Source organism: Aristolochia californica, unplaced genomic scaffold, assembly GCF_029961685.1.
Source record: "Aristolochia californica isolate CCGP_79_NKW_82.1479 unplaced genomic scaffold, dmAriCali1.0.hap1 SCAF_13, whole genome shotgun sequence".
NCBI lineage: Eukaryota > Viridiplantae > Streptophyta > Magnoliopsida > Piperales > Aristolochiaceae > Aristolochia > Aristolochia californica.
This window is the reverse complement of record NW_027181804.1, coordinates 24,838,348-24,863,264: the sequence shown is the minus strand read 5'-3', so window position 1 is coordinate 24,863,264 and position 24,917 is coordinate 24,838,348. Positions and strand designations below refer to the sequence as shown.

The 24,917-nt window shown below is 35.3% G+C and overlaps 1 protein-coding gene across 1 annotated transcript; it reads left to right on the top strand.

The window, feature by feature from the left end:
- The first annotated feature begins 10,677 nt into the window (after positions 1-10,677).
- Positions 10,678-11,744, top strand: LOC137949031 (uncharacterized). The gene has a single exon (XM_068795288.1). It carries the CDS (start codon positions 10,862-10,864, stop codon positions 11,501-11,503), a length of 642 nt encoding a protein of 213 aa, XP_068651389.1. The 5' UTR covers positions 10,678-10,861; the 3' UTR covers positions 11,504-11,744.
- The last annotated feature ends 13,173 nt before the right edge of the window (positions 11,745-24,917 follow it).

The window sequence follows — 24,917 nt, the reverse complement described above, 5'->3', positions numbered from 1 at the left end:
AGTATCTTTCTATATACGGGAATAAATCTCAACACTTCCACTCAAGTTGGTTTATAGATATCACTCATGCCCAACCTCTGGAGACAGTTATTAAAAGCTGGGTAAGACACTGCCTTGGTTAGCACATCGGCACGCTAATCTTGAGACCGAACTTGAGAGACTTCAATGATTCTTGCTTCTAGCTTTTCCTTGATAAAGTGCCTATCAACTTCTTTAATGTTAGACTGGATTGTGGGCAATATCACATGTTGCCTTACTTTCACAGTATAATTTCATAGGACTTGTCTACTCAATGTATAGTTCTTGTATCAAATTATTGATCCATAATAATTCACAAATTGCCTTAGCCATTCCCCTGTATTCGACTTCAATTGACGATCTAGCCACCACCTCATGTTTCTTACTTCTCCAAGTGACCAAATTCCCACCTACAAAAGTCAAGTATCCAAATGTAGATCTTCGATCCTCTATTGACCCAATCCAATTGGCATTAGTATAACCTTGAATTTTTAAGTCGCCTCCCTTTTTAAATAAAATTCCTTTCTCTAGAGATGATTTCAAGTAGTGCATGATACGGTTGATGGCATTCATACATTCTTCACTTGGAGAGTGTATAAATTGACTAACCACACTTAGTACTTAAGCTAAATCCGGTCTGGTATGTGCAAGATACATTAACCTCCCAACTAGTCTCTGATAATGTTCCTTGTTAGCATGGACTTGATTTGAATGTGTTCCCAGTTTTAGATTTTCTTCCATAGGAGTATTGAGTAAACTACATGCTATCATACTAGTTTCCTTCAACAATTCCAAAGCATATTTTCATTGAGATAGAAAAATTCTTTCATTCGATCTTGACACTTCAATACCAAGAAAATATTTTAGGTAGCCAAGAACTTTAATTTCAAACTCTTTGGTAAGATGACTTTGTGTTGACTTTATGAAAAAGGAAAATACTTCATTGACTTCATTAACTTGTTGTAATCAGAGTACATGAACCTCAATTTATAATAGAGGAAGGTAGTAGAGTCCAATTATAATAAAACTACTCTTGTCCCAATTACACCCAAACTCTAACACTTAAAGATAAGTCCTAGCATAATTAAATAACTCAATATTGATAAAAGACAAACATAAATCAAACTAGAAGTCTTCTAGGACGTGACCATAAGATAAAGATGCCTTTGTGAATCCCTCTTAATCTTCCATATTATGTGATAAGGATGCTAGCTCGTGGTAATCATGGTGGGTCATACTTCTTATGGGTTTGGGCCCATCTTGTGGGTCTTCTTTGGTCGTGTATCCTATCTTATAATATTCTTAGATATGTGGGCCTTCCTTGGTCGTGTAAGCTTGGGCCCATCTTCTAACACTCCCCCCTCAAGCTGGGGGTGAGAGAATAACATGAACTCCCAACTTGCTGCAAATGATATATAGAATATTTTTTTGTATAATGTGGCAGATCTTCCAACACTCCCCCTCACGCTAGTCCTCTCGTTCATAAGGCCCAGCTGGCATAAGAAAAGTGAGAGTAAAATCACTTCAAATTGTATGACATTGCATTTTGATCCAGTCAATTAACTCCTATCTTCTATAGGTAGTGGGTCTATATGTTGGACATTCAGCACACTCCTATCTTCTATAGGTAGTGGGTCTATACGTTGTTCGGAAGTGTAATAATAAAAAAACTCCTCCATCACTATCCCTCCACATAACAACGACTCTAAAGTGATAGGAGTAATAAATGCCAATTCATGGGGGTATATATAGAGTTAGTAATAAACTCTTCCATCACTGTGAAATAACATAGATGTCCTTATGAGCAATGGATGTAGTAATAAGCTCCTTTGTCACCGTAATGTAACATATATTGAGGCCACCTCTTCTTCAATAATAATGTCTCATCCAAAGAGACATAATAGCAACAACTCTATATAACACGACCATCTTCCAACTCATATAACACGAACCAAAATAATAAACCTTATAGAAGGACCCATGAAATAATCATAATCCGATATAAATATTTTTTCTTAAATGCAGAAGCTTCATCTTTTGTGCTCCCTTTTTCTTGAATATTTTTGTCACATAAACTCATCTACAACATATGGAATAAAATACCTCTTTCTTGTACTTCTTGTACTTCTCGTACTTCTCCCCCTCAAGTTGGAAGGTAATGGCAGTGATCCCAACTTGAACCAAATATCATAGATATAGCAATAAGCCCAAATAACAGAGATGTATAAATAAGCCCTCAAACCAGGGAGAAGTGAGATATTTTCCTGATATATCAACTCAAAAAGTGACGCAAAACAATGGGCATAAATTCGGATTTTTCAATTCAACAGAATACCAGCATGACCTTTGATTCTTCCAATGCGAATATATCTTTAAATATAGATCAGATTGACATGAAATTTTCTCATTATAAAAATATAATTAAAAAACTTTCATTCAAGTATAACTTCTCTTCATAAATTATAATTATAAAAAGATAAATAATCTGATAGATTTCAGTCACTATCATCTGGCTGAACTAAGTACTGTTTCTCATTTTTTTCAGCATGACCCTTGACTCTTCCAAGATCAATATCTCCTTAAATAAAAATCATAATAATAATTGGTTGAATATTTAAGAAATTAGACTTACATATATTTATTTCGATATATATATCTACATATAAAGTCTCTTTATTGATAGCAAAAAATACCTCGAAAGTTAAATCTTTTTGATACTGCTAACCTTTGCTGCTTCTAATATCGATTTATCTTTGTAGATAACTTAGATAAAAATTACTTAAATAGATAAAAAAATATACGTACAGATATTTCTTTTGATATATATTTTTCCACATAAATTCTAGATAGCAAAAATACCTCGGAATCTGAAGATTGCAGCTGCTGCTTGAACCTTTTTGCAATCTGACTTTTGCTCATTAAAATATCTATAACTCTCTATAGATAACTCCAATTGGAACAAATCATTTTTATTTAAAAATTAGACTCAAATATCTTTCCGTCAATATATAATTTTCAATATTACAAACTCCGTATAGAGGTAAAAAACGCAAATCAAACTATGGGTGCAAGGATAGAAAAAAATAACGATGAACCTAGACTTAGGGTTTAGAGAAAAGATCTCATTATCTCTATGGGTTAACCAAGTCAACTCATAGAACCTGCTCTGATACCATGTTGAATTTATGAAAAAGGAAAATACTTCATTGACTTCATTAACTTTTTTTAATTAGAGTACATGAACCTCTATTTATAATAGAGGAATGTAATATACTCCAATTACAATAAAACTACCCTTGTCCCAATTACACCCAAACTCTAACACTTAAAGATAAGTCTTAACATAATTAAATATCTCAATATTGATAAAAGACAAACATAAATCAAACTAGAACTCTTCTAGGACGTTATCATAAGATAAAGATGCCTTTGTGAGTCCTTCTTAATTTTCCAACATATGTGATAAGGATACTAGCTTGTGGAATCATGGTGGGTCCTACTTCTTATGGGCTTGGGCCCATCTTGTGGGCCTTCTTTGGTCGTGTGACCCATCTTATAATACTCTTAGATATGTGGACCTTCCTTGGTCGTGTGGGCTTGGGCCCTATCTTCCAACACTTTGCAATGTTTTCTTTTCTTTTGGATCATTTTTAGTTACTATCATATCATCAACATATAGAATAAGAATTGTGATTGCTTCCTTGTTAGATTTCAGGAAGAGAGTATGATTTGAGTTGCTTTGCTTGTATCCGATACATTTCATAAAATTAGTGAACCTTCCAAACCACGTCCTCTGAGACTGCTTCAAACCATATAGGGATTTCCTCAGTTTACATACTTGTTTGCATCCTTTGGTTTGCATAATACATCCAGGAGGTAACTCCATATATACTTCTTCTTGGAGATCTCCGTGCAAAAATATATTTTTAACATCAAACTAATATAAGTGCTAGTCAAGATTCATAGCCAAAGATAGTAGAATTCGATCAGTATTGATTTTGGCCACTGGTGTGAATGTCTCCATGTAATCAATCCCGTAGGTTTGAGTATATCCTTTGGCGACAAGCCTTGCTTTGAACCTTTCAATGGTACCATCGACTTTATATTTAATGGTAAATACCCACCTGCATCCGACTGTTGTCTTTCCTACGTGTAGGTCAACCACTTTCCATGTTGAATTCTTTTAGAGAGACCTAATTTCTTCACTCATAGCTTCTTTCCACTTAGGATCTTTCAAGGCTTCCTACACACTATTAGGAATAGATATAGTAGATAATTGATTCACAAATACTTCATTTGCCTTTCACAATATATGATAAAACACAAAATTATACATGGGATACTGAGATTTCAAGGTGAGAAGAGGTTCATAATTAACTCTAGGTTTTCCTCTTGTGGTTCGATGAGGTAGCACTCTTAGTTGAGTTTCGGAACTTACTTGTGGCTTAGACATGGACTCGGACTCAAAAAGCAATTGATCCACTGGTACATTATGAAGGGGGGAAGATGTTGACTGAGATTCTGGTTGCATCACTTCCATCTGGTCTTGACTGTCTTCATCCTATGAATCATGCTCATTTGTATCATTTTGATGTTCATTGCTGTAATTTGAATACTTACCACTTGTAGTATCCAAGGTGTCCAAATGATGATTAAGGATCTGCAATTTAATCCTATTCTCCCCTTGAATCGAAGACTCGGAAGTAGAATAATACATGTTATCTTCGTGAAATAACACATCAAGAGTGACATACAATTTGCGAGAGAGGGGATGATAATAATGATAACCTTTCTAATATTGAGCATAACTAACAAAGACATACTTGAGAGCTCGGGATTCCAATTTATTTCTCAATGGCTGATGGAGATGAACAAAGACTACACACCCAAAAACTTTAGGTGGCAGATTTGGCACAACAAGTGAGCTTATGGTTTCATGAAAAACACTTAAGGGAGCCTATAATTGTTACGCACTTGTGGGTATTCTGTTGATAAGATAAGCTGCAGTTGTGATGGCTTCACCCCAGTAACTAGCCGACATATGAGCTTGGCAATCCCATTTTTCTGAGGGGTGAATAGACAAGTAGTTTGATGAGTAATACCCTGATCATCTAGATATTCTCCACCATTGTTACTGCGGAGAGTTTGTCTTGTAGAATGCTATTAGGTGGTTATCATTCTGTGACATTGTTTGAACAACGAACTAACTTTATCCTTTGATTTCATTAAGCAAATCCAAGTCATATGGGTGTGATCATCAATAAAGGAAATAAACCACCGTTTATCACTAAGAGAGGCTATATTTGTTGAACCCCATACATCAGAGTGGATAATCATAAAGGGTGAAGGACTCTTATTCATGCTTATTTGAAATGGAACACGATGGCTTTAACAAATTCGAATACATCGCACTAGAAATCTGAAACAAATAATCTAGAAAAGAGTTTTGGAAACAATTTCTTTAAATAACCAAAGGAAGAGTGACCCAACCGTTTATGCCATAACCAAATTTCAGAGTCCGCAGATTTATTCATGGAGAATGCTTGAGTTAATTGATGAGAACTTTGTGGCTTTAGATCAAGGTAATAGAGCTTCCCCTTCTATTACCATAACCAATTATCTTCCAAGTTTGAATATCCTTAAAAACACAAAGGTTAGGCCAAAAGATCACAATACAATGCAGAGTGCAAGTTATTTGAGCCACTGATAATAAATTATGATTGAGGGTTGGAGCAACTAATATAGAATCAAGACTCAGATTTTCATTGAGGATGATGGAACCTTCTCCAATAATGTGAGAGGGAGTACCATTTGTTGTAGATACGATATGTTGTTCAAATAGTTTCACAATTTTAACATGATGATTGTCGAAGGTGATATGATCAGTAGTACCAGAATCAATTATCCATTCACTATTTGTACTAGGAACGGAAGTATTAAGAACCTTACCAGATATAGCAATTAAAACTGATGCATCCTTAGCCGTGTGAGAGGTGGAGGGTTTTGCTATTGCAACGGAAGCATGATTATTTGGTTTAGAGTTTTGTTTGTGAGGCGCTTTGGTAGGATCCCACCATTCTAGATAACCAATAAGTTCATAGCATCTTGACTTTGTATGCCCAGTCTCACCACAATGAGTACAAATATGTTCTTGTTTTGCTGCTCCAATCTCATAGTTGTGATTTTGAGATCCTGATGCCCAATTTTGATCATTGGTAGGACCATTTGGTCGAGCTATTTTAAGCTTAGCTCGACGTGCTACCATTGCAGATGACTCAACACTTCACCATTTAAAGTGGTTATGTGAGCGGAGTCACGACGCATATCGGATCCTGTTTGAGAATTTTGACTTGGATTTGTTTGAATTCTGCATCTAATCCGTTTTAGAAAATGTGTACATGTAATCTTTCAACAGATTTTCTATAAGCGATAATATCATCAGGATCTTTCATTAAAATCTTGTCACAATGATCCAGTTCTTGGAAAATTTCCACAAGATCACCATAATATGTTGACCGAGGGCAACCAGTTTGTTTGGTGATTTAATGAAAAGAATTGTGATTCATCTGACTCATCGTAGAAAGCTTTGGCTAGAGCATTCCAGATTTCGCGTGTGGTGTGCGACCGAATATATAGTGTTTCATAATATCTGATGACATAGAGGTTAGCAACCACCCCTTGACCTTTTGATTTTTAGCATACCACTTTGTATATGAAGCATCGGTTTCTTTTGGGATCGGTGTTTTTCCCATAATATATTCGAGCTTCTCACGTCCTGTAATTTGTATCTCCATGATTTATGACCATACATCGTAGTTTACTTCTGTAAGAATAACGCTAGTTATAAAACTAGAGTTTTTGGATTGAACATAAATAATTGGTGGTGATTTCTTGGACAAGATGAAATAAGATTGGTGGTGATCAGAATAAAATTACCCAAAAATACTAGTCTAGTCCGTTTCCTGCCACTGGGTTGACCCGGTTTGGTCCGAAAACTATTCGCTAGGTTGACCCGATTTAGGTCTCTGATTCCAGTCCAGTCCGCTTTCTGTAGCTGGGTTGACCTGATTTGGCCTTTGGTTGTGGTCCGATCCAAGCCTGTGTCACTTGGCAAAATAATCAAAAAAATCGGGACCTAAGTTAATGGAAACAATTTTTTTTTTTGCTTTCGTACCTTCGTCTTCTTTGTCGAGATGGTGGGACTTCTTCTTTGTCGGCGACATTCGAGCTCGCGGTATGCTGGAAGGCCTATCGGTGGCTCGGCTTTAGTCGTTGGTGACGTCCGAAAGGTCCGCCGAAGTGGGGCGATGACGGAGATGAATCGGGCTCGAGAAAGTGGGGCGGCTCTTCATCGTCGGCAATGTTCGGATTGGTGCGATGGCGCGGCTACGGTCGTCGGCGTCATCTGGAAGGTCTGCCGGAGTGGGGTGACGACAGAGATGAAGCAGGAGCATTGCCAAATAGTGTTGTTCGTGGTGAAACAGAGAGCTGTTGTTTTTTTTTTTTTCAGCGACTTCCTCCGGGCAAGGAGATGAATATGGGACAAAGCTGCTGCTCTGTTCTTCGGCGATGGTTCAACAACTTCCGCGGGCGAAGGAGATAAATATAAGACAAAACTATTGCTCTGTTCTTCGGCGAAGAGAAGGAAAATGATTCTCCTGCTCTGGTACCAAGTAGAAAATATGATTTCAATTTTTTCATTGTATTGCTATTCACATTGTCTGGCTTAAATAGCCGATTTACAAATTATAATAATCTATACACAGAAGGATTGAGAGAGATTACATTGATTACACAATTACAAGGATTACATGATTTTAAGAACATAGAAAGAGTATCTTTCTGTATACGGGAAGAAATCTCAAGAGGTAAACCTGTAAATGTGAAGGTAAGCATCTAAATGATTTTTTTTTATCAATGGCGATGATGGAGAATGTTTTCTAGAGCTGTTGGAGTTCTGCCTTGATTGTCTGTAATCTGGATTATCGAAGCTCTTTTAAGACGAGCGTTCATTTGCAATCTGCTCCGTTTGAGCTTTTCTCCAAAGTTGTTCTCGTTCAAGACAGGATTTGGATGAGAATGCTGCTTTCTTTAGTTAAAGGGGCTCTTTTGTCGGCCACATTAATGGTCAAGGTTCCGTGACCTGGATTTGGTTCTCATGATATTTTAAGATGAATGCGTTTACGTTGAATTTACTATGGACAATCTGACTTTGTTTCTACCATACTTTCGATGCACAGTAATTGTTCCATTTTATCGTTAAATTTCCCTGAGTTTGATGCTAACAAAATACCTGTAATTGGTTTCTAGCAGTTTTTTCAGTGCATGCTTCTGAGCCTCCAAATGGATGATTTAGATATGATCAACGGAAAGGTTGCAAGAGCTATAAAGGAATATCCATTTGGAGAAGCTTCTGTTCACTGAAACCTTCAGCTTCTACGAGATGCAGGGGGAAACAACGCCCTTGTGTCATTTTCTAGTCATCCAAGCTTTCTGGCAGAGATCCTATGAGACTACGTTCTTAGGCCTCGAGGTTGAAGACAACCTGCACATCCTGCATATCATGTCTCATCCATGTAATCTTTCATATCACCTGTAACGTGGGAATAAGGTATTTATAGAGATTACGAAGATTACAACTCTTTCAGCTATGTGTAGAGGAAGCCACCACCCAAGTCAGCAACTGGAGGCTTAAGACCACATCTTATTAGGGTTTTTAAACGATGAAAAAGATCATCCCAAAGAAGAAAAAAGAAAAAGAGAAGAAGAGTCACCATCTGCTCATACTTAGTAGGTCAGGGTGTCCCTCACCTTTTATCTGAAAGGTACCACCACCCTTCTTGGCTTACTTCACACTAACTTAAAAAACCAAAAACTTAAGGAGAGTTGTCTTAAAATAACACATCTAATCACTTTTGACTTTGCCTGATTCTCAAAACACAAGAAATCTAACTCAATTAATTACTTTAATTCTTTCAAGATAAGGTTAAAGGAATTGAGCACCTCTACAAGAGACCAGAACATATTCTTAGTAGCATTAGTATTAAAAGAAGCCTCTCATAAACCCAGTGAAAGTAACCATGAAAAATTATAACTAAAAGTTAATGGTTTGGCCCTTTAAATAAGTTTGGAGTACCATAATAACATTTAAAACAACAAGTAGTGATAAGTAAAAGATGAATTTGGCTTTATATTTCAGGGTTTTTGACCGTATTGTGTATTAAACAAACCATATTTTGATAGCATCAAATAGTGAGAGTGATCTCATATGACTGAGTTGTTGTTGTTGTTGTTGTTGTTGTTTTTCTATCGAACAAACTTTAGTGAAAAATATAACTTATCTTATTATGTTCATTAAAATATTTGATTGTGACGTTTAATGAGTTAAAAGTATGATATCTAATGCTAATTTTATTAATCAACTTATCATGAAACCCAACTCTAGCCTCTATGCCCCCAACCACTTTTTGTCTAAAAAGAAAAACAGAAAAAAATGAAACAAATGCGTTAAAGAGTCATGGTCAAGTCGAACATGGTTGGAATAAAATCAGTACCTGGATTTGGTGCTCCAGTCGGTGCAACAAAGACAACTATTTAGGATTTGTTTGAAACCTCACGGAAAAGAAGAAAAAAAATATTTTTTAATCATTATTATTCCCAAAAATAGTTAGTAAAAAAAGAATTTAATCATTATCTGTGATGATGTCGGGATTTGAAAGGGGAATATCATCATGCATTTGAAGCTGACCCCCATAAAGTGTAGATATTACAAAAAAAAAAAAAAAAGTATCAAAATTGAATACCAATTATAAATTGCTAGCAAGCAATAATACCAAACTTTTTTTCCAGATGTGCTCTCAAACTATTTGTAGTTTGGTTTGGTTTGGTTTGGTACCACCCCTATAAATTACAACACTAGCAGACAATATAGCCTACTATTTGTAGTTTGGTTTGGTTTGGTACCACCCCTATAAATTACAACACTAGCAGACAATATAGCCTTTTTGAGTGTATTCTTTTTGCCTCCACAATTATATTCTTGTTGTAGATAACTTTTCGCCCTTAACAATTAGGGATTAAGCCAAGATGGAATAAAAACTGAACTAAGTCAAACTTTTTTTCGAACCGACCTCTAGGCTCGGTGCCACCCCTAGGCCACTAAGCGGACAATATAGGCTTTTTGTTTATATTCCTGTTGTCCATAGTTGTTTTGGCCTTAACAATTGAGGGCTAGTTCTGTAATTGCACACCATTGCCACGTCTGCGGTGTTTGAATTCGAATGGAATAAAAGCATATTGGGTCGCAACCGACCTGTTGACACGTCGCGGCAAAGTCATGATGTGGCGTCTTAGTCGGCCAGCGCTGGGCCTTCCAGCCTGTTCTGACGTCACCGTACAGGTCGGATAACGATCCGCCCTTGGTTCTTGCCCAATCGACGCTCCTAATTAACTAGTCAAAGCGAAATAATTGTTATTTATGCTCTTTTACCAAATCGGGTGCCGCAAAACAAGGGTAATTAGCCATAACCTACGATGGCATTTATGTAATAATTAAACATTATTAGGGTTTTTTGTTTAGCCGTAGTTGAACGCGTCGGCCATTAATTTAGTCTTCAATAGCTGTAAGAAGTCCACAAAATCAAAATCAGAGTCCGGGATTATCTGCGAAGAAGCGGATTTCAGAAACCTTTCTGCTTTTCGATTCTTTCTCGTATAAATTACCCCTCAACAGCTCCCGACAGGGTCGGCACATTCTATTCTTTCATTCTGTCTTGCCATCGTCTCAAGAACGACGGAGTACAGAGAGAGGGAGAGAGGCTGAGGGGTGAGGAGGAAGACGAAGATGACGAAGACGCTTTGGTGTGCAGAAACGGCAACGATGGCGTATGTTGACACCGTGAAGGCCGTGAAACCCACCGGTTTTCCCACCAACGCGGTGGAGCTTGTATCCGCCATGGCCGCTGGCTCTAGGGCTCAGCTTATCGTGGAGGCGTGGGCGCGCGGGGACGGGATGGCGACAAGCATCGGGCTCGCTATAGCGAGCCGGCACACGGGCGGGCGGCACGTATGCGTGGTGCCCGACGAGCGGACGCAGATGGAGTACGAGGAAGGGGCGGGGCGCGCGGGGGTTGAGGCAGAGGTTTTGGTGGGAGAGGCGGAGGAGGTGATGAGGTCGCTGCCGGATGTTGATTTCGTCGTGGTGGATTGCAGGCGGAAAGATTTCGCCAAGGTGCTAAGATTCGTCAAGATTGGGACAAAGGGGGCGTTCTTGGTGGGGAAGCACGCCGGACAAAGGGGGTTCCGGTGGCGCGGGGTGGTTGGGAACGGGATGCGAATCGTCAGATCGGCGTTTCTTCCGGCTGGAAAAGGAACGGAGATTGCACAGATTGTCTTGGGCGGTGGCCTCACACACAGTTCGGGGAAGAGCCGTTGGATAAAGCATTTTGATCACTGTACAGGGGAGGAGCATGTGTTCCGACGATGAAGAAGAAGAAGAAGAAGAAATCGAATCCCTTTCCTCTTACAGGTCACAGAATCTCCAAAACGGAACGAGGTATAAGAAGATAAAAGACAAGGGAGCAACTGAGAAGAATAATATGTACAGAGGAAGTAAAAAAACAGAAGGGTCCTCTCCTATTTTTCTTATTTCTTAGCCGTTTTTACATTTGACACCTTTTTTCTTTGTATGAAAAAGTAGCCGGACTGCATAAATTTTGGATGATTTGTTAGAGCAAGCGCTGAATCGCTGAATCCTCCATTGTTGATGAAACTGGTTCGAATTGGTTTGACAGAGGGCGGGAGACGAAGAAGCTTTCTTTTGGGACAAGCAAGGGTTCTCAAAGGCGGTCTTGTTGGCCATGGTAGGCCTGGCTGGTCTCCTATGTCCTCACTGAAAGCGCCCATTATCTACTCGTCTCTTTGAGCTCACTTCTAATTGAAATTTTTTCAATGAATTTAAAATTTGTTGATATAATAAAAATATCCTATTAGCTTGTGGCTAAGGTAACGACTTGGGGCATGTGACATTATATAGGTGAGTTGCAGTTTGCAATCCAAAATGATAAATTCACTAGAAAGATTCTTTTAAGTATAATTATATAAATACATATTAAATATTAAATAAAAATAAAGACGACATTAGAAATAATAAATGATAAATATTCACTAGAAACGTTCATTTTCTTTTCCTTCTTTTCCTTATCTTTTTTCCTTTTTCCTTTTTTTCTTTTTATTCCTTTTCCTTTTGTTGAATTTTTAGAAAAAAAAAATCCACTCACTTGTTGTAATTTGAGTACATAGAGCCTCTCTATTTATCATATAGGAAACATGTAGAATTTAATTACAATTAAATTACCTTTGTCCATTTACACCCAAAGTTAAACACTAAAAGATAAGTCCTAGAACAATTGAACGATTGACTATAAATATAAGACTAACATAAATGACCCCACCATATTAGTTAAAGCACTGTGAAACTTCTTATTATGAGGGTAATGTAAAAATTACTACAACATGTGGAGCAAAATGCCTATTTCTTGTAATTCTTCTTCTACTCTCCCCCTCATGCTGGGGATAAAAAAAAACATAGAGACCTAGCTTGGACAAAAAACAATATAGAAGATGAAAATCACACTTAGCTATATAAGGGTCATTGTCTAAACTACACTATGCTCAATTTTAAAAACAGAAAAGGGCCCAACTTTAGGGCTTAACAAAAAGACTACTCACTTTTTAAGGGTAGGTCAAACACAAATAAAGACTTGACTCAAACTGGATGTTGGGCACACTCCTATACTTTTTAGGTAGTGAGTTTTGGCATTGCACTGAAGTGATGAAAACACAAGAAGATCAATTGAAGTAATATTAGAGGAAAACAACTTCAACCGGAAAGAGACAACTATACAACACTTATATTTCCAAAGTGACCTTTTTTTTTTAAAACTAGGGGAGGCAATAATTGTAGAATTTAATATATACATCCCTACATCTTTGAGAAACAAACTCCTCCCCCTATTTTCTCTTCCAACCTCCCTAACTCCTCTCGTAATTTATTTTTAGCCAAACCCATGACCCTAAACCTTACTAAATCACATTCCAACCCCCCTAAACACTCTCTCCCTTCTCCAAAATAAACTCTACCTCAAAACAAGTATGGTGAACAAAAGATGCATAGAACAACAACAACAACAACATGAGGTTGTTGCTACTCACAAGTTTGGCCAAGAACGTTTAGGCAAAAAGATCACTAATTTCGAAGGACAAATATATCACCTGAAAAGGATATTTCAATCCTTCATGGAAGCAAGGGTGTCAATACCTCCTTCCTCTCCTCAACCAGTAATAAATCATGAAATCTTATCAAAACCTATTTTTTTGTAATTTTCTTATTCTCCACTACCAAATATTTCCAAACCAACCTCCCCCATCTTTTTTCCCCATCAGAATTTTTCTTCAAATGTTACCTTACTCACCCTCCTCAATCCACCTCTCCTCTAAACCAAAATTACCACCCAATACTCCAACCTTCTTTTTATTCCTCCATTCCATCCACCACTCCCCTTACCCACCACATCCATACTCTTACACCCAACCATGAAATCCCACCCTATCCATCTACAATTTTACAGCATTAACATATTCAATTCAAACACTACTTATTTATCCCACCACTGCCCACCTTAATACCACAATAACCGAAACTTTCTCCATACATGAAAATACGTACTCCCACTTTCATTCTTGATTTGGCTCTCATCTAAACAAACTTCACACTAGATCTTAAGAAAACAAATCTCACTATTTTCCTCCTCACACCAACCCATACGAATCACTAATATCCTATCTGCATTCAAGTCATCCAACTTCCTCATATTTTCTATCTATCTCAGTTGCTTCCCTCACCTCCCCAAACAAATCCTCTCCACCAAACTACTCATCTAGTTACCCTCCACCATGACGATCTCCACCCTATTCCTTCCATAAACTACACCACACATTACGGCTCTATTTCTAAACTCAACCCCAATTCAAGTAACTTTCCCAAACTAAACCTTAACCAGCCCCAACAAGAACATTCTCACTCCTACGAACAACATAACCCTCATCCCAATGCACTACCCATGTATCACCCACCCTCTAATTCAGCACAACAAGCTACCATCGTCAAAGACCAAAACGTTGCCGCTCTACAAGAAGCTTGGTTGCTCTTAGATCTGTCACCCAAGATCAGCAAGCACAAGCTCAATATAACACAATAGCAAAAGCAAAACAGGCTTATAAAAAAATACACAACTTGAGAAATCGAAGACAAGTTCTTACAATGTTTTTTTAGTACTTTAAACTTGAGTGCAAGGTTCATCTTCCAAGAGGGGTGGAATGATAAAATTCACATTTATGTAAAAGTACACATGTACCATGCTAGGGGAGGGGTAAAATTAGCAATTTGATTTTGTTTCCTAAAAAATCTAGGGGACGCCACTTTGGACACATAAGGATGAATTCCTTTTATAATTTCACAACTTTAAATCTTGAGGACAAGGTTGATACTCAAGAGGGGAGGAATGATAGAAACCCAAAATTGTCCCCAAAGAATAAAGGCAAGAAGAAAAGTAGAAGAGTAGAAGAGAAGAAGAAAAGACGAAAAAATAGAAAGAGCAGCCTCCACAAAATAGAAAGTGCTACCTCCAACAAACAATGGGTGTAGGGCATGTGGGAAAAAAGGGGAAATACCCCCTCTTCTTGATAAGATAAGATCCTACTAGATTAGTTTATCTTTAATTTATGTAATATTTCAATTCCTAGAATCTCTCTTAGATTGTTGTGATCCTCTCTATTTCATAGAATCTCTCCTTGAGTTATGTAATCCTAATTAATTAAGGAGTTTCCAAAATAATGCTATAAATAGGAGTGTTGACTGAAGGAAGAGATCAGTCAAGTCTTTTTCAAATCTCTCTCCTCTCCCTTTCAAATTCATGCCCTAGAACCCTCTCTTTTCTCCCTTCTTCTTCTCTCTTTTCCTTCTAGATCTCTCTATCTCCATCTCTTCCTCTATTTACTCCTCTCTTCTTCCCTTATCTCTTATTCTAACCCTCTTAACCTCTCTCTTTAAACTCTTCGTTGAAATTTAATGAAAAGATAAGGACCTTTCACAAGTGGGTTCTTATCAATTTGTCTTACAAAGAGTAAGATAGAATGTAATGGTTTGCCTTCAATGAAGCTTTATTGTTGAAATTCCTATCGTTGTGGTCTTCCCAAATTGTCTAAATAACTAAAGTCATTGATAGAGACCCAAGGGTGTTACACAACTTTGGCACAACTAAAGTTGCACCTATGGTTGCTAGTACAAAAATTCAATTTACTTATCAATCTAAAATTAAATATATTTTTGTTGGTTCAAGTGGCATCTCAAGAAGGGGCTGAATTGATATACAAAATAAATTTTTTAATGTTTATGGTGCAAATTAAAGTAAATAGATAGGCAAATAGAAGGCACATGCACACAACCACAAAGAGTCAAAGATTTTTTCTTATCAACGTTCCCCTGGTGGTAATCGCCACCCAAGAACCTTTGTTGAAATTTTTTTCACTAATATGCTCTAGTAGAAAAAGTACAAAGAGATTCTGGCTCTCTCGAAGCCATGTATAATACCCAATTACACTATCTGAATCTCTCTCCACAAGATTCACATGCAAACTAGATTTTGGTTCTAGTGGGCAGTCCTTTTCTAAATTCTAGGCTCTAGAATGTAAATTCTTCTAGCTCTCAACTTACAAGAGTTCCTCTTCTAAAGAAAAGAGAAAGTATAAAAGAGAAAATGAAACCTACTCCATTATTTTAGAGAGGTAACCCTTCTCCTAGTGGGATTAAAGCTTCCAAATCTTTAAGCACACGGAAAATGTGTGGAGCTTGATGGAACTATGAATGCTAATAATGTATATAAATGTTGAAAGATTTAGCCAAATTTTTTTCTCTTCAAAAGGGTAAAATCAAAATTTGAAGCACAAAATATTTTTTTCAGAAGTTTAGTATGACACTAAATGCTTAATAAATGCCCATCTACAAGTTTGGGAGCTTATATATAAGTTTTCTAGCCAAAGTAGTCATTATTTGGATATTTACAAAAGATATAGGGAGCCAATGATCAATCAATCAAACCCAACGACTATAATGTTAACTTTAAGATCCATGACATCAACTACTTTACAAATATTTTCAAAATAAGTTGATCGGTCATCATTTCAATTGATTGATTATGCTTTATAATTTTGTCTTGCAATGTTTTGGTTGATGGATCAATATTGTAACATTGATCGATCATGCTTTATAATTTCGTGTGGTCAATCATATGCCTAAAAAATTTGAGCAATCGATGTTCATCTACAATTTTGGGAGCTTATGTATAAGTTTCTTAGCCAAAATAATTGTTATTTGGTTGCTTACAAAAGATATAGGGAGCCTATGATGGATCAATCGAGCCTCAAAGGCTAGAATTTTAGCTTTATGATCGACCATGGCATCAATCAACCACTTTGAAAACATTTAAAAAATAGTTTGATTGGTCATCTCTTTCAATTCATCGAATATGCTTTATAATTTTTCCTTGCAACATTCTGGTTGATGGATCAATATAGTAACATTGATCGATCATGCTTTATTGTTGAAAGATAGACCCACATGATCAAGGAAGGCCCACATATCTAAGAGTATTATAAGATGTGCTACACGACCAAAGAAAACCCACAAGATGGGTCCAAGCACATAAGAAGTAGAACCCACCATGATTACCACAAGTTGGCATCCTTATCACATAAGTTGGAAGATCAAGAAGGACTCACAAAGGCATCTTTATCTTATGATCACGTCCTAGAAGAGTTCTAGTTTGAGTTATGTTTATCTTTTATCTATATTGAGTTATTTAATTATGCTAGGACTTATCTTTAAATATTAGAGTTTGGGTGTAATTGGGACAAAGGTAGTTTTCTTGTAATTGGACTCTACTACCTTCCTATATTATAAATAGAGGTTCATGTACTCTGATTATAATAAGCTAATGAAGTCAATGAAGTATTTCTCTTTTACATAAATTCAACATGGTATCAGAGCATGTTCTGTGAATTGACTTGGTTAACCCACAGAGATAATGAGATCCTTTACTCTAAACCATAAACCCTAAGTCTTGGTTCATAGTTTTTTTTTTCAGTCCCTACTTCTGTAGTTTGATTTGCATTTTTTACCTCTTTAATGAGATTTTAAGATTGCAAAATATATATTGACGGAAAGATATTTGAGTCTAATTTCCAAATAAAAACATTTTTTTCCAATCGGATATATCTACAAAGATAAATCGATATTTGAATGAGAGAAGGTCAGATTGCAAAAGAGGTTCGAGTAGCAGCAGAAAACTTCAACTTCTGAGGTATTTTATGCTATCAAGAACAAGACTTTATATGGATATATATATCAAAATAAATACCTATAAGTATATTCTCTTACATATTCAACCAATTTTCAATCAGATTTATCTATAAAGAGAAATCAATATTTAAAGCAGCGAAGGTTAGATTGAAAAAAAGGTTCGAACAACAGCAGAAAGCTTAAACTTCCGAGGTATTTTATGCTATCAATAAGGAGACTTTATATGGAGAATTATATATCAAAAAAAATATATGTAAGTCTATTTTCTACCAATTCTTGATCTGAGTTTTTTATAAGGAAATACTGATCTTGGAAGAGTCAATGGTCATACTAAAAAAAAAAAGAAATAGGTCTTAGTTCGGCCAAATTATAGAGACCGAAATCTATCAGATTATTTATCTTCTAATAATAATATTTTATGAAGAGAAGTTATACTATGATAAAATTTATTTAAGTCTAGTTTTATAAGGAGAAAATTTCATGTCAATTTGATCTATATTTAAAGATATATTGACATTGGAAGAATCAAAGGTCATGCTGGTATTCTGTCGTATTGAAAAATCCAAATTTATGTCCTTTGTTTTGCATCATTGTTTGAGTTGCTATATCAGGTAAATATCTCACTTCTCCCTATTTTAAGGGCTTCTTACTACATCTATATTATTTGGGCTTATTGCTGCATTGGTTCAAGCTTGGATCACTACCATTACCCCCCAACTTGAGGGAGAGAAATAGAAAAAGTACAAGAAAAAAGGTATTTTATTCCATATGTTGTGGATAAATTTATGTGACCAAAATATTTAAGAAAGGGGGAACACAAAAGATAAAGCTTATGCATCTCAGAAAAAATATTTATATCGAATTATGATTATTTCATGGGTCCTTCTACAAGGTTTATATTTTGGTCTGTGTTATATGTGTTGGAAGATGGTTGTGTTACATTACAACTTTTACTATTATGTCTCATTGGATGAGACATTATTATTGAAGAAGAGGTGGCCTCAGTACCTTTTATCATACCATAATTTATTTGATTCCAAAAAATATCACGGTTGGGACACCATTATAAATAAATCCACTATCTCCCCCCCCCCCCCCCCCCCCCCCCCCCCCTTCTCCCTTTAATATTTTTTATTACTCCAACCACTTGAGAGTTGTTGTCCTTTGGAAGGACATAGTGGTGGATACTTAAGAGAAATGCTGATAAACACACTACCTACAGAAGATGGAGTGTGCCCTACATCCAACATTAGGACTGGAGTATAGAGCAATGTCTTACCAATTAGGAGTGGTTTTTACTCTCACTTATATTATACCAGCAGGGTGTCATGGAAGGGCGCAACAGCATGAGGTGGAGTGTTGGAAGATGAAGGCATATTGGAATATGTGCCATTTTACACAAAAAAATTTTATACATCATTTGCAGCATGCTGGGAGTTCATATTGTTCTCTCAACCCCAGTTTGAGGGGGAGTGTTGAAAGATAGGCCCAAACCCACACGACCAAGGAAGACCCACATATCTAAGAGTATTATAAGATGGGCCACACAACCAAATAAGGCCCATAAGATGGGCCCAAACACATAAGAAGTAGGACCCACCATGATTACCATGAGTTGGCATCCTTATCACATAAGTTGGAAGATCAAAAAGGACTTACAAAGGCATCTTTATCTTATGGTCATGTCCTAGAAGAGTTCTAGTTTGAGTTATGTTGGTCTTTTATCTATATTGAGTAATTTAATTATGCTACGACTTATCTTTAAGTGTTAGAATTTGGGTGTAATGGGACAAAGGTAGTTTTATTGTAATTGGACTCTACTACCTTCCTCTATTATAAATAGAGGTTCATGTAATCTTGTCATAATAAGTTAATGAAGTCAATGAAGTATTTCTCTTTTCCATAAATTCAACATGTATAATTTTATATGAAAGATCATATGCCTACAAAAGTTGATCAATTATGCCACTTGGTAGTGTATTCTACTAAGCTCTAATCATGATTTATGCCCTTACCAAGGGATTTAAAATTTTGAAATAATTTATATGCATCATAAAATCTTAGTTTTAGAAAACATTGCATGTGCTAATGTTTTCTCTTGAATTCAAAGATCGATATGATACAAAAGCATGAGATTTGAATTTGAAGTGAAGTTTATATTTGGTAAAATCTCATGTTATAAATTCAAAACCTTCTATTATATTAATATGATGATTTTTGAGTATTTTTTGAAAAAAAATTAACGTTCTAATGCTCTAATGATTACTTGTGCTTGAGCATCGAAATTTGAATGCTTGTCTTCTTAAATAGCTAGACTTCTTGGGATTTTTTAAATGATGTTTAGACTCTAGTCTTCAAATGTTCAATCTTCTTCTTAATATAAATTCTTCTTCTCAATAGCAATCTTGAATGAGTTTGTGGTTTGGCTCTTGACTTGGCAACTTGATTGATTTTTCTTTTGTCTTGAGCTTTTGTTGTGGGCCTCATAGTATTTGTGTCGATAGCCATTTGTCTAGCATACACTATGAAACTATTAATAGCACACTAACTTCAACCTACTCATTTTGTTATCATCAAAATAATAGAGATCAACATAATTTTACCATAGGTCTAATAACCTTAACCAACTTCAAGAAGAAATAAAAATAGAAAACAAAAATCATCCATAGTTTTCAAACATTATCAAGCATGTCCCAAAAGGTAAGAATTACATACCAATTGAAGATCATTGTGTTAGTCTAACCACAAAAAGAACTGTAATAAATAGACTAACATATAGTTGTCTAAAAACTTTCTTCAATGAAACAATAATTTTAAACTCCATCATAGACAACAAAATGATTATGCATTTTCTCACTCTAAAAGAACTAATCTTAAGGTTCAATGTCAAATTTTTAACCATCTTTGTGATTCCAAATTTTAGCTTTGTGAGGCCAACATCAACAAACTAAGATAAGATAAGATAAAACGTATAATAGATTGTTTTAATATGATAATCTACACATGCATGGATTGGGCATGAAGAAGAACTCAAAGAGTTAAAACATAGTTTAGACCTTGCAATTTTTCGATCTTGGCTAAAAATTTTCATTGAGGTTATGAGATGGAAGTATCACCTGGAAGGTGAAGAAAATGTAGGGCAAACCAAGAAAAACAACGAAAAACAAAAAATGAGGGCAATAAGAAAACTTAGGGCTGACTAAGAAAAATAATATATGATAATATAGAAGTTTATAAATGAGAAAAGTTGTTGAGGATGGCTTTGCTGGAGCCTTGGTCGAAGAGGCACAAAGCTAAGAAGATGATGCTCAAAATGAATGATACATCAAAGAGATATTACAAGGAGGCACAATTTCTGCATATGGCAAAAGGAAGTTCCAACATTATGCACCCTAGAGATTTGAAGTAAGAGGGTTGATTTTCTCAAACAAGACTCATAAGATGAAAAAGGTCAATTGATACGCTTGTATTTTCGTAGTTGGAGAAGATTCAAAGAGGAAACAAATATAGGAAACATACTTGTGCTTCATCAAAATGCTAGGCATTACGAACGTTCCAAATATTCTGGGTAGTAAATACAAATATGTATGTCATATAAAAGCAACAAATGGATTGGAGAAATGTCAAGTTGTTGGATTACGTCCAGTCAACCTATTAAGTGCATTTGGTTGATTATGTGTATTTTCAAGATTTAAGTTCATTTTTGTTAATTGAAACCTATGTTCTCCTTGGGTTTGTCCAATCAAACATGGAAAACTAAGTAAAGCTTCCAGAGAGAAATCTAAAATTTACATGAAAAATAAGAAAACATACAACTTCTTAATCTAAACCTATGTTCTCCTTAGATTTGTCCAATCAAACATGGAAAACAAGCTCAATAATACTTTTAGAGAGAAATATTACATTTACATGAAAATTAGGAAAACTTAGAACTTCTTCATAACTCTCTAATTTCGCTTATCTCCTTCTCTGCAAAATCTATTCTCTTTGATTTTTTCATTCATAAAATAGCTTTATGAAGTTTCCATGGTTCTTTTGTTTCTCTTATTAGAGGAATCATTTGCCGGAAGGAGTTAAGTATAACATGAGCCATTATGGTAATAAGGGGCTCATCCCCCTGCCTAAAGAATTATAAGGAGATTCCTTCTATTTGCTTGTTAAACCTGTTCTCCACTCCAACTCCCCAACCACCTTGGATTGGTTACCCCTATTGGTATTGGAAAGAAGGTAGGGCATTAGGTGAACCCCTTCCACTGCTAGTTGCATGGCAAGGTTTCCCCTTTGCGATCTGGTTATGTGTTGACTTAGTCTATTCATCCATGTAAATATCAAAACCCAATTGATTGGCCGGGTTTTGACTAGTTCCCAAGTATGTGCTATATCATACCCAATGGAGGGATGGGGGTTAGATTGAACTCATTTCAATTGGTTGATTCCATCTAGATTTAGTAGTACTAGCAACAATGGAAAAATGTTAATTCAAATTCCAAAGTACATTTATTTGCATGATCTTGTTGCAATGTTTCATAGTAATAATCAAAAGATAAGAAAAGAGGCATAGGGTTAGTTAGTATCCACTCCACCCCCTCCACCCACCTACCCCCCTCCAACAACACACACACACTAATCTAAGTGGCCATGGGAGGTCAATGTTGCAACTTCTCTTGCTTGGAAGCACTCCACTAGAGCATAATCAATGGTAGCTCCCTCTCCCCTCCTATTCATAGGGTAAAGGACTCCACCTTTTTTTATTTTTAAAATAAATCTATAGTACATAATAAATATTTATATTTTATATAAATTATATATGTTAGTATATATTTATATTTTAAATATACAACTATAATATATTATCACACATAATTTATTATATGTAATAATAACATAATATGATATAATAATTCATATTTATATAATATTTTAAAGTTTTTTAAATAATATTTATTATATTTTCACTATTTTAGATATTATAATAGTTTATTAAATGATTCTACTTTAAAATATATTTTATTTTTATATATTCTATATTATGTATATGAAAACTATTTATTTTTATAAAATGATATTTATTATATATTAATTACAATTATTTAGTAAATTCTACTTTTAATAAATATATTATTTAACTCTTAATAAGCTTTATATTGGTATTTTGTAGGTTGAAATTGCATCTTTGGACTATCAAAATTTGAGTTGATTCAATAAAAAAAATGATTTACTTTGATCAAGTTTGCTTGACTTATTGAAGTGATACTAGTTGAAGCAAAATTTTTATATAACATGAGGTCTAATCGACTAAATCTTGTGTCCTTGAATTATTAATCCCATTTTACTAACCCTTGTGTCATTTTAATCTTATGAGCTAATATGGTGTAAGTTGAGAGTTCAAAACGCAATGTACGAGAAACACTTACATGCCACACAACGGACACTTCAATTTTTATAGTGGTTTATAATCATATGTTGGATTGTTAATCCACTCCCAAGGTGTTTATACCTCGGAGTTAATTCACTGTGTTCAACTATTAAAGGGCAGAACCCTAATTATAATATTTCCTACATATGGACTTCAATTCATTGACCATAGCAATCAATTTACATGCGCACCTTTTCAAAATTATAAGGCATTAAGCTCTCTAGCAACTATCTAAACACTCTTTCCTAGACTAGTAAAGGGATTTTCAGTAGCTAACTAGGCACTCTTGCCTTAAACCAGGATTTTTTGCAGCAAATTAGGTAATCTTGCCTAAACCCTTTGGGAATTTCAACAGCAAATTGAGCTCAATACCCAAGACCGACACTAGGTTTATCAACATCCAACTAGGCTCTTCCACTTAGATCCATATAAGGGCTTATCAACAACCAACTAGGCACACTATCTTATACCCACAAGGGCCTTATCAATTGTCATTCTTCAACCACAACAATTTTTCTTAACAAATTGAGATGAAGTGAGGTCTTGCCTATATAAGGCTTGACCAAATACTTGAAAGGGTTACCTTCTTACACTTATGCCCAAATACAATGCCTCTCAATAAATTGATTTTCAAATGATAAACACAAGTAAAATATAAAACCAATCCTTGTGAAACAGCTCAATAGGTTCTTAATTGACTTAATTTCAAAATTCAAATCTCAAAATAAATTTTAACTAGTTTTTAAATCAGATGGCACACCAAAGCAGCTAAATGTAAAGATTAATTTCAAAATTCTCATCCACAAGAGATAATCTGAACTTTGTAAATGATTTCAAAGAATCAGATCACTTGTTCAATTCTCTTGGCCAGGTTCAATCAAATGATCTCAAAGCAAATGCATGTAGAACCTTAGATTTTAAAAATCTATCTACAATAGCAATTAATCCTGTCAATGCCACACCAAATCCTTTTGCTAGAATGACTAATAGGATTTTGAAGCATTGGTGTAAAGATTCTAGCAAAGATAAATCTAAGAGAATAATAAATATTTCTAAGTTTTGTAAATGTGTAGATATACTTAGTTCCTAGGAGGATGACTTTTCAAATACTCAAATTTGAACTCCAAAATTGATTTCAAAATGTGAGAATCCTTAAGAGTGATCGGGGAAGCCTTAAAAATCAAGATATTTGTAGTTTGGAGCAAAAATATTCTAAATAGATGAGTTCTCAACAGTTGAAAATTGAATCATTCAGCACAAAAAGGGAAATTTGTCATTTTACAGAATTTGATGAAGTCTCGATGAAAATTGAAATTTCTTCTTGAGTTGTTAATCGCATAGATAGATTACTTTAAAATTTTGAAGACCTATCTTGACCAAATCAAAGCTCAAAATCTCTTTCCACAACTCTTCTAGGTCACATCGGTTGAATGCAATCTAGGCTATTTGAATGGTCTTTTATGATCAGCCTGTCCTCTTTCTTCAATCATCAAGCTTCTTTGAATTGGTTGTTCAGATAGTTGGTCAAATGGATTTTTACAATTTCTTCTCTTTCTATTGGACTTACCTTTTTGGACGCTTATATGTTCAAACAGTTGAACGAAACTTCAAAGAGTTTTCTCTCTCCTAATCAATCGAATGACTAAAGGTTCACATTTAGCTGGTCAACCTTTGGTCTTGAGCTATTATTTAGCCTTTGTTTACAAGTTTTTCCAATGTTTCTTGTCTACTGGAAAGGATATAATGCTAAATTTTTGTTTGAGATTTTTCTCGCCATTTAAGCTGACTCAAACTTCACAATTTGTTATCATCAAAATTAACCTAATGGAGATCTTGAGACCAACGGTGTCATATCATGTCACTCACCTCAATCTCCTATACATACATGATTATATGAGCAACACTAAACGATACACCAAATATGACTTTTCTATCATTTACTTAGAAATAATAAAAAAGCATTTTAATTTTTTTTTAAATTTAACAAGAAATTTTCTTTATTTTGTAAAAACCTTTTATTATTTTCCGCAAATAAAAATATCATAAAGTAACTTAAAAAACATAGGA

Bases quoted from the DNA above. Each gene is read 5' to 3' on its own strand.
- LOC137949031 (XM_068795288.1), top strand. From the start codon at position 10,862: ATGACGAAGACGCTTTGGTGTGCAGAAACGGCAACGATGGCGTATGTT.